Below are 11,435 nucleotides of genomic sequence, written 5' to 3' on the forward strand. Positions count from 1 at the left end.
TCTCGTTCTGGGCAATAATCCCCGCAAACCACTTGATCCAATTCGTTCTAGGTAAGGAGAAATCAGAAATTTTAATTTCTAGGGTTTGTGAATGGTGCCGATTTGTGTTCTTCGTCGATTGGGCTGTTTAAAGTTAAAATTGGTTGTTGATATAGTAGAGAAAGTTGTTAGAAATGTTGTTTAGGTTGTTGTAGTGAAATTTGATAATCATTGGTGATGGTCGGAGTAAGGCGGTGCCGCAGTCACCATGAGGGTGACTTGTAATTTGTCATTTGAATGTATAATTGGTTAGTTTTATTGGATTTAGAAGGTGGGAGATTGGAGGATGTTATAAAAATTGATTTTTCTTCCCAAGTCTATAATTTTGAAGGTTAGGCATAATTCGATCTTGGAGTTGATAGTTAGTGCCTAAGGAAGTCTTATACTCTTCTTCGACCTTAGTGGTAGTTGAGGAGAAATTGGGGGTAATTTCCACTTATTTAGAAGGGTATAAGGATGTGAGTGCGGGTTAGGATTCCGTAATTAAATTATTTAATCACCCCTAGTTAATGTTGTTAACTAAAACTTGTTTCTTAAACAAGACATGAGGAGACTAGAGCTGAGGAAATTTCGGACTGACCCCTAATATAATTAGTTACTGTGAGTGAACTTTTATTATAAATTAAATGCATGCATGAATATTACTAATTAAATGAATTTTCCGTTATATGAATTTAATTATTTTCTTGATTATCTATAATGATTTCCATTTATATGTTTTGAAAATAAATATGAGAAATATATATAACGCCTTATGATATTTTAAGTTGGTTATTTACTTATTCGGGAATGAGATTCTCAGATATTTTATTTGGTCATATTTATTCTATTTATTTTATACGGTTAGGAACCGTATTTGATTTTTTTTTCTCAAGAAAGCTCTATCAACTCGGTCATTCCATATGAATCAACAAGGTATAGGCTTCCCTTGGCTATTATCATCTTGAGAATCAACAAGGGTTATGTTTTATCTTATTATTTTATTTGATATTATCTTGAGTTATTCTTCCTAAATATGTGGGACATTCCCTTGGTTATGTTATGAGGCCATACATTTTGAAATGATGATGCTAGCATATATATATATATATATATATATATATATATATATATTGTTTCACCTTATGGTGTCGGTGGCTACCCCAAGTAGTGCACTCAAGTCCCTTTCGCCTTGGAATCAATGTGATATTAACCGGCAATATTACGAAAACTTGTTACCCTCTCCATTAACGTGACGTGAAAGTATTAAAAGTAATAGAGTACGTATATTTTGCCCGGGGGGCACATTGTATGGCTTTGAGATATCATTTTGAGTAGCGGGGCTAGTTTAGTTTCTATTATTTGAAATATCATTTTGACTAGCGGGGCTAGTCCAGTTTTTCATTATTTGAGATATCATTTTGATTAGCATGGCTAGTCCAGATATATTATTTGAGATATCATTTGACTGGCAGGGATAATCTATTTTCTATTACTTAATATATTATTTTGACTGGGGAGCTACTCCATTTCCATTAATTGTTATATTATTTTGACTAGTGGGGCTAGTATGTTTTATATTATTCCATGTTATTTTGACTAGCGGGGTCTAGTCTATTTACATGAAAATATATATGGTTATTAAAGATTTCTAATAACTAAGGTTGGGCATTTGGTCCCGAAATCCCGGTCCCGTCCCTAAATTTGCAGAGACGAGGACATGATTCATGTTTGAAAAATGTACATCACATCCCGTCCCGGTCCCGTTTTGAAATAACGGGACGAGATCGAGATTAAGTTAATAAGGTTCGTTCAATCACATCCCGTATTAATATAAAACTAAAATAATTAGTATATATATAATGTGATTTCATTTCAACCGTTAAATTGATTAAGAAATATTAGGTTAACAACAACTACAACCCCCTAAGAGTTTATTTTACCCTTTCAAAAAAAGAGAGAGTTTATTTTGCTTCTCTAAACATTAGGCAAACCATTGTTAATTAAGATATATAGTCTTTATTGATTATCTAGTAATGGATTTAAGCAAGATATGCATCTAAAATTAATTAGCAAGTAGAATTGAATTTGTTATAGTGTATATGGTAATTGATTAAATCTTTATTTTCATTCTGATATAATTATTGCATTATTTTACAAATATCATTTTAGGCCCGTTTTAGTCCCAATCCCGAACATGACAAGGGTCCGACGGGATCATTTTTAGAAACACATAATCCCGTCATGTCCCGTCCCTTATTTTAAATTACGATACGGGACCGGGATTCACCTAATCTCGGCCCGTCCTGGCCCATGCCCTACTAATAGCACTTACATGTATTAGATTTTCATACGAAATCAAAAAGGGAAAGTATAATAAATTATTTATTTTATTCAATATTTGATTTTTATCCACTCACCTTAACGTGTTTTTCGTTTTTAAATACTTTCTCACGGGTCATTCGTTTTCAACCGCCCAGTTTGCAGGAAAAGCTTAATGAGGTCAAATGTACCAGAAGATGAGGCATAGTTAACTTTCCAGTTTCCGCTTGTTTAACTGTGAGGTTTAAGTTATTTCTCTGATAATTTTAAGTTGTAAATTAAATTTGCATTCTTGAATTGTGGTTGTGGAGTTGGTATATAGATTGGAAGCACATAAGCTCTAGGTGTTGCGGTTAGGTGCTTGATTTTATAAGTGTGTCAGGTAAGGTTAGCTCTTTTCAAATGAAACTATGCCAAAATTTTGGTATGACTCTTAAGATAGTGGTTCTTGCACAACGTACCTTAGGTATTAAAATGATATTTGAGGCGGGTCGTGTTAGTAAAAGTAGTGAAATAGTATTAAATTTTGGGAGACAGGAAAATGATTAATAAAGCTTAGTGATTTATCATTAGTTATTAATTAGCAACCAATAACGCTCTAACTCTAATATGTACTTGGTAATCAGTACTTTTTTTTGAAGAGTTATTTGAGATCAGTAAATCAACGATACACTGTTCATTGGGAAGGAGTAATATAATTATTGGGAGTCAGTAACATAATTACTATGAATTAGTAACATAATTACTGTGAATTAGTAACATAATTACTAGAGGTATTGAGAGTCAGTAATTTATTACTAATGGTATGCAATTTTGATTTCAATAGTTATATGAGATCAGTAAATCTAATAACTTGAATTTATTACGGGTTATTGGGGGTCAGTATTACCGATTATTATGGGTCAGTAATTTATAATTGTGAGTTATTGGTGGTTAGTAATTTATTGTTAGTAGTGTTAGTGACATGATTTGTAATTCCGGTCTACTGTTCTCTTTTATCAACTTTCTCTCTATAATTATTTTCATTATGTGAGGGTAAATAGTCTAAAAAATATACGAAACAATTGTTTTTGTACTAATTGGGCAAATATTTTGTTACTTCGTATCGAAATTGATACATTTTGAAATTTATCATTAAAATAGACAAAGAGAGTGCTAAATTTATAATAAATGGACATTCTTCCTTAAAAATTGAGTTATGACTGATATAGGTGAAGAATCCGATAAATATAAGTGAAGAATCTCTGATGAACCGAGTGTTTATACAAAATGTGGCCTCTTGAATCATAAATATACACTGATATTAAACGATCCACTTGTATTCAAATGCAGAATGGAGTGCCACCAAGGGCATGACATGTTATAGTTCTGCACTTTGCTATATATTCTTTCCATGATCTCATCTCGAAAATGTAAGGGTTTCAGGATTCCCTGCCAGCCTGCAACATTATGTGTCCCCACGAACTCCATTATTGGCTACATTTCATATATATCCCACGTTTCTATGGGGACTATCAAATTTATATATTTAGTTACACAGTCACACATTTCTTAATGTCATCAGCTACTGATCCACTATGCCAGTGTTGAAATTTGAAGTACTCGTTATCGTTTTCAAAACTAGCTAGCTCACCTTCGCCAGAAACACCGACAGATAATCATTTTCTAAACTCAACTTGTAACATGTTGTTTACATTGTAACGAGTTTAACTTCTGATTGCGACTGTCACTCCATTTTTTCCTACTACGATATTTATTTTGGTTCATACGATGATGCTCAGCTATGCAAGTGGCCACCATCACCAGATTTGTCACCTAATGTTAACTCGAATCAGGTTTAATTAATTCATCGTCGAAAAACTAAAAAAATTAACGCAAACTTAAAACTTAACGCAATGACAAGAAAATTAATTTTTGTACGTACTGCGAAAATTTAAATGCTTATAAAAATGCGAAGACAAAGTACCACATCAAACTATAAGACATATCTCGCCTCACGAGGAACTCAATCTTATCAATTCAAACTACTTCATTGTGGCCATTATGATCAGAGTAATTATTCTGTGTACCCGTTACATCATGTGTCATTGTTATGTGTTGTCCCAACCAATTATATTACGTCATAATATAATTAACATGTACGAGGTGAAAATAATAAAAAATTATTTACATATAAGAACCAATCAGAAACAATTACAGTAAAAAATAAACTAATAACATTAAAAAAATACGACATTAAAAGAATACGACACCTTAGATATGTGACGAATATATATAATAATTTCTCCGATGATAATTGACATCAGGATTACACGACCCTTCATCAAACCTATTAACAACGAGTCGAAATTTTTAGTTACCAGGTGAAGAAGAAGAAGACTGTGTCTCGTCACTCTCGTGTATTAAGGTATATATCGTCGGCACTGGGCAGTGCACGTCTGCGCCATAATAAGGCAAACATGGAAATTATCCAGTAAAAGTCCATAAATTTCCCTTTTTACAACTGAAGGCGGGTAGTTCCAGAAAGTCTCCGTGGGCAGGTTTGTCATTTCGGGGATGGAGATGGAGGTTGTGGGAGGGCAGTTAGCCACCAACACCAACACGGCAGCTCACCACGTCGATATCAGAAGCTTCAGAAAGTTAACTAAAATAGTTTAACACCAAAAAAATAGGACAAAAAGAGAAAGAGCAGATCAAAAAATCGCAGAGCTTTTTCGTATCTTATTATCTCTGCGGCGTGGACTTTCTGCTACGAGTTTCAGATCCACCCAAGTTCAACAAAAAACAAAAAGAGAGAGACTTTGGTACTTTGGTTGTTGTTGCTGTTGTTGTTGGGTTTTGATTCTGATCAGAAATGGCTGAGAACGAAGAAGAAGAAGAGCGGCAGCAGCAACCTCCACCACCGCCGGCCACGTCAGCTCGTCCCCCGCAGCCTTCGCGCCCCACGATCACTCTCCCGCCGAGGACTTCTTTTGAGTCGTTGTTTAACAACTCCGGCGCCGGCGGGAATACTGGGTTCAGTCCGGGGCCGATGACTCTGGTTTCTAGCTTCTTCTCTGATGGGGAAGACTGCAAGTCGTTTTCTCAGCTACTGGCCGGAGCCATGCTGCCTCCGGCGGACAGGGCCGGGTTTCCGCAGCTTGAAGATAGGAATTCCGGGGATGATAACAACTCTGGTTTCCGGTTCAAGCAGAATGAAGCTGCGGGGTTGTCGCTTGGACCGCTGTCGCCTATGTTTCCAGCGGGCTTCCTCGACTCGCCGGGAGCGCTATTCTCCCCGGGACAGGTAGGAGTCTCTTTCAGAAGTGCTAGTATCTGCTATATTTAGAAAGTCTGACGCTTTGGGTAAAAGCTCCAGTCTTTTTCTTCATTTCCTGTTCTTATTTTGGTAGTACATTTTCTTGTTTTTTGCTGCTTAAATTTAGGGGAACAGAAAGTAGTAATTTTTTGTCGTGTTTTATAATCTGAGACCTTTTTAAGTAATTGTAATGAAGGCACTTCCATATTTGGTTCATCTTCAAGTCCCAAAATTCTCAAGGAATGAGAATGACACTCCCATATATGGCAACTGATAGTTTGAGTTGGCTATCACATGGTTTCCAAAACTAACATATAACAATTGTAAGTTAGGGATTCTTGTCATTTCAAGTACTTGAATGAGGCTGCTGAGTTCTAGTGATAGCTGAAGCTCTCATTCTAGGAATAACACCTTAACAATTAAAGAATGTCGTTCACTATATGTATAGAATCAGCTTCCAAGGTGCTTGTAGAGACTTAAATGAGTAGCTTTGGTGTAGTACATTCATAAATGCGCGAGGCTTTTGGCTTTTATACTTCTACTTCTATGTAATTGGTGTAGTACATAGTCACTACCCTAATTGTGTTGGTTTCTCATTGTTGTGATTTGTGAATAATGTAGGGAGCCTTTGGAATGACGCATCAACAGGCCTTAGCTCAAGTGACAGCTCAGGCTTCACAATCCCAATCCTACAGTTTTCATATCCCAAATGAACACTCTACATCTATGACACAGCTTCCAATTTTTAGTTCGAGTACAACACCTCCCCAGGATATGCCATCTGGAATACCTGATTTTGGAGTCTCTGTGAAAGAATCGTCTGATATCTCGCATTCAGACCAGAGATCCCAACCATCTTCATTGACTGTCGACAAGCCTAATGACGATGGTTATAATTGGCGAAAATATGGGCAGAAGCAGGTGAAGGGGAGTGAGTTTCCTAGAAGTTATTACAAATGCACGCATCCTAGTTGTCCTGTCAAGAAAAAGGTTGAACGCTCAGTTGATGGCCAGATAACTGAAATCATTTACAAGGGGGAGCATAATCATCAGCATCCTGTGTCTAAGCGCCCAAAGGATTCTGGAAATCAAAATGGAAATGTTCAGGTGAATCATGACTTAGCTTCACAAGGTCATGGTGGGAACTCGAACAAATCAAAAGAAGGTACTTATTCAATGTCTAGGCAGGGTCAGGAATCTAGCCAAGCAATATCTGGGACAAGTGACAGTGAGGAAGTTGGAGATGCTGAAACAAAAGTAGAAGAAAAAGATGAAGATGAACCTGAGGCCAAGAGACGGTACAGATTCTTTACATCTACTGATAGGCACACATTAAATTGTGTACCAGTTGATGTTACTTCTTTTTCTTCTGCTTTTAATGAAATTCTATCTATTCACCAGAAATATGGAGGTCAGGCACTCGGAACCAGCTTCTTCCCATCGGACCGTGACAGAGCCTAGAATCATAGTGCAGACAACCAGTGAAGTTGATCTGTTAGATGATGGCTACAGATGGCGAAAGTATGGGCAGAAAGTTGTCAAAGGCAATCCTTATCCAAGGTAACACCGCTCCTCATTAGTTAAGAGTTTTTACGTGACCTGCATCAATCAACTCTTCAAAGTGCTAGCATAAAATCCTGATCTTATATGATAGCTAAACTTTCTAGTTCCCTTGCTGTTTTCCATTTATGTGAAGATTTCATCTATTTTAGCATCTACGGTCTAAAATTTTTCTGAGCTGCCTTACTGCATTTGCCAGGAGTTATTATAAATGCACATTCGAAGGATGTAATGTACGTAAGCATGTAGAGAGAGCAGCAACAGATCCTAAAGCCGTCATAACAACATATGAAGGTAAACATAATCATGATGTGCCTGCTTCTAAATCTGGCAGCCGCTATGCAGCCAACAACAAGGCATCAATTCCAGGAACTGAAAAGCATGCATCAGTTAGCAAGATGGAAACTCGAAACAATGACAAACAGCCAGTAGCGCGTTTACGTTTAAAAGAAGAAAAAATAACATAATATTCTGTGTGTTTCAGTCTACAAAATTTGATATGTGCACGATCAAGCAAAATATTTTAATGTGATTTTCGTCTGAATCTGTTTTGCACTTGTGGCCGTAGTTTTGATCGAGGCCAAGTACCCTGGTGCTGATGTATAAAGAGAAGGGGTAATGCAAAAAAGTCTGGGGGTTCAAATTTTTTTTGCTGTATGTAAACTAGGTTACAAGCATATGGTCTTGAGATTCATAACTTGTGTGCATTCTTTTGTATATGGAGATGCAGTAATATGGTTATTATTGTATTTATGTTTGAATATCAGGAAAATGTTTAGGCATACGGTTGATTTCTAGTACACATTAGGTTATTCTCTTCCAAGAACCTTTATTGAGCATTGTTACCATGATTACGATAAATACTGGGTAAGGATGATAAAAGACGATTGTTGGCAAATGAAATGTAAATTTGTAATAAGGCACAACGACTACAATATGTACAGGACTTTGATGCCAATTTGCAAAAATAATAATCCATTTTCTTGTAATTTCTCTGGATGCCCGCTGCACCAATTGAATAGGTAGTAACCATCTAATGTTTATCAAACAGAACCAAAAATTACACCCTCTTATCAGTTTCTCCACCGGAATTATAAACTATGGCAAACCCTCCAGGACGCTATAGTAGGGGCTTGTCCAAGTCAGTCGTCCATGGTAACAAGAGTAGGTATTTGACCATGGTTTACAAAATCAATTCTATTCAGCTGCATACAACACAAGACTTGCTCCGGTAGTTCTTCTTGTTTTTGTGCCTGAAATGTTGTATAAACAAACTTAATCTTGGTTGGTCAACTAGTACAAAATGTAACATTGAGCTAAAATTGTGAATCAATGTACCTGAATTGTTAGTCCCAAATCAACTACCCCATTCTTCAACCTGTCTCTGAATGATTCAAGCCCTTTCCTGGAGATGTAGCTGAACCTGTGTATGTCTAAGTCAATCTCAAAGTAATTAGGTCCCCTGAAGAAATTGTGTTGAGGACGGGAAAGCACTGGTTTGTCATTATAAGCATTTATAAGCTTCTTCTCAGTAGCACTCAGTTGGAGCTCGTCTGGATTCACCAATCCGGCCAAAATTTTTAGTCTTTCCCTAAAAGGAACCGATGACTCTGATGCGAACCCCTTAACCATTTCAGTGTCATCCTCAACAAATCTCTGTGACATTAAACAAAGAAAGAGAACAAAAGTTACACTATGCAGTATGCACCACTACAATCAGAAAATGTGAATACTGAAAGATAAGGGAAGATCTTTAATTACCTTGATGAATTCTTGAAACTGAGGAGATATGTCTGTGTCAAAATTTTCACTAACTTTAAAGTATAGTACAAGACTCATGCCTTCACCATCACACTCACCCCACACTGAAGTAGGATATGTAGGCAACTGCAACAACAATTATACCATTTGACATTTGTCAGCTTGAAAAACATGTCACAAATTATTGCACTAGAAACACTTGTATCATCGAACATGAGCCTGCATTGTACCTGTATATTAACAATGAGGAGGGAAGGAACTTTGTCGTGTGGTTTTACAGAAGGAAGTTCAAGATGCTGAGCAATGTGATATCTCTTCTTTGGGCAGATAAACATATCAATACCAATTGGTACATATGAGCTATAATTTGGAGCAGGGTACTTCTGTCTGTCTTTGAAATAGTTCTCTCCGCGGATTTTGAAGACTGAAGGCGATATTTCAGACCAGGATCCTGGAATTGGCTTCTCTATCGGTGAACAAGGAATGCGTAGTGCCGCTTTAGGACGGAATAAGTACTTCTGATCAGAAGCACCTGCACATTTCAGCCGATATTAATCACAAAATGATCTATCAAGTGAGTTCAAAAAAATTACAAGATCATGCTAAGCTGAGTACACACATGAAGTCCTTTCAGGGTTGTCAATGGATTGTCTCTTATAGGAAAGCATTATGACTGAAGATGGCATAGGCTGGTTCTTGTCAATATAACTGACTTGGGTTTTCTCTACTGATTGGCGTGCACCAGGTCCATCGATTTTCAGATAACTTTCATAAAACCCTTCATACTTGCCTCCATTATCTACGATACATGCTGCACTTTCATACTGGACCAATTGACTGTTTGGAATGCTTCCAATTCCATTACTTACTACCATAGGAGGAAATGTATCTGACAAACCCAATATTACAAATTAGAACTAGCAGTTTTAAGATCATGAGCTAACACTCATGAAAAAAGTACTCATAGGAAAATTAGGATTTGAGAGTATCACCTCCTTGTACACTAGCAAAGTCATCATCTGAATCAGAATCAAGTATAGTATGCGAGTCAAACCATGTCTCAGGTCCTTGGCATTTCCCTGCATTACCAAGACAATTTTTCTGATCAGAAATTACTTACTTCCAAGAAACTTTAGTAAGTGATCAAAGCTAAGTATCCTTACCACCATTAGCATCAATTTGACTGTGGTTCCATTGAAGCTGAGTTAGATGAAATGTGCCGTTGGAAACCTCAGATCTTTTACAAGTGGTTGCAGCACCCTTCTCAAAATCTAGATGCACAAACTCACTAACAGACCGTCTCGTCGGAGCAGGAATGTCCGAGTTCATAACGGTGGAGGCTACCTTCTTGCTCTTCCTTCCCCGTCGTCGGAGTCGGCCTCTGCCATGTCTCTCGACTTTTTTCGTCTGAGCTTTGATAGTTTCACTCGGCTTTGAGACACAAACACCCATCACTCAGCTTCTATTTCAGATATGTTTCTACAAAACCACACACCTCCTCCTATCTTCAAATGGTCGGAGTGCCAACTTTGCAAAAACAGAAGGCACCGTGGAAATTGAAAAGAGGCTGTATCACATTGCCATACTCAATACAACAGCTTCGAACAGAGAACCTGAAGAAACCCCATTATCGATAAAAATCCTAATTCGTTTGGTAAAAAGAGTAATAACTACCAACAAAGCTAAAATCTCAGATGAGAATGCGTTCAACATTAAAACTTGACACGATCGAGGTGCTGGGAAAATAAATTATAATTAGATTGAGGCCTGAACAAGTTTTTATCAAGTAGAGACACAATGATAGCTAGGCTGCAAGTTTAAGAACCAGAAAGTGATCTATATATATTGATATGTATGTTTTAGTCTTGAAAAAAACGAAGATAAAAGTAATGGTGGTACAATCACAAGCAGTGAGTAGTTGCGAGGTGTAATGGAAAAATTAAAGAGACAGTAAATGCATAATCACAGCAAGACTTTCAATCATTCAAACTCCCTTAATACAGTTCATCAGGAGAGTTAAACAGCAAAAAAAGGTAGAAAAGACAGAAGACAGAACAATGCATGCAGTAGATATGATCGAGTAAACCTATGAAAATTGTCATCATGATCAGCAAGGACAACATATTTAATAATGCATGCAAAATGAGAAGAGAAAACCAACCTGGTGGGGGGGGGGGGGGACTCCGGCGAGAGAAGAAAAGAGAGAGGAAAACCGTCGTTCCCGGTGAGGAACTAGGCCTCCTCCTTTCCTTAGTGTCTGCGCTCGCCTTTCTTTGCTTCTGTACGTTTCGGTGTTCGTCGAAAATGGATTTTCCGGTGAAGGGTAGTTATCAACTTATACGATGATGCAAAGAATGAATAACTAATTAGGACGGCAGGGAAGAAAATCTGAGCATCCGAAATACAAAGACAGCAGTTTTGCGATAAAGTCGGATCCTATTTTTGGGAGTGCCTCTGGATTTGTTGGAGAAGCTTA

The 11,435-nt window shown here is 37.2% G+C and overlaps 2 protein-coding genes across 2 annotated transcripts; one reads left to right on the plus strand and one right to left on the minus strand.

Moving 5' to 3' along the window:
• Positions 1-4,887: 4,887 nt before the first annotated feature.
• On the plus strand, positions 4,888-7,978 carry LOC126792758 (probable WRKY transcription factor 3). The gene is made up of 4 exons (XM_050519228.1): positions 4,888-5,626; positions 6,260-6,936; positions 7,040-7,198; positions 7,398-7,978. The coding sequence occupies exons 1-4, from the start codon at positions 5,195-5,197 to the stop codon at positions 7,663-7,665; spliced, it is 1,536 nt and encodes a 511-aa protein (XP_050375185.1). The 5' UTR covers positions 4,888-5,194; the 3' UTR covers positions 7,666-7,978.
• Positions 7,979-8,296: 318 nt separating this feature from the next.
• On the minus strand, positions 8,297-10,492 carry LOC126792759 (uncharacterized). Its single transcript, XM_050519229.1, has 7 exons — positions 10,123-10,492; positions 9,952-10,038; positions 9,579-9,848; positions 9,190-9,491; positions 8,960-9,085; positions 8,537-8,854; positions 8,297-8,451 (listed from the first exon to the last, which is right to left on the minus strand). The coding sequence occupies exons 1-7, from the start codon at positions 10,409-10,411 to the stop codon at positions 8,341-8,343; spliced, it is 1,503 nt and encodes a 500-aa protein (XP_050375186.1). The 5' UTR covers positions 10,412-10,492; the 3' UTR covers positions 8,297-8,340.
• Between the last annotated feature and the right edge of the window lie 943 nt (positions 10,493-11,435).

Source organism: Argentina anserina, chromosome 4 (genome assembly GCF_933775445.1).
Source record: "Argentina anserina chromosome 4, drPotAnse1.1, whole genome shotgun sequence".
NCBI classification, from domain to species: domain Eukaryota; kingdom Viridiplantae; phylum Streptophyta; class Magnoliopsida; order Rosales; family Rosaceae; genus Argentina; species Argentina anserina.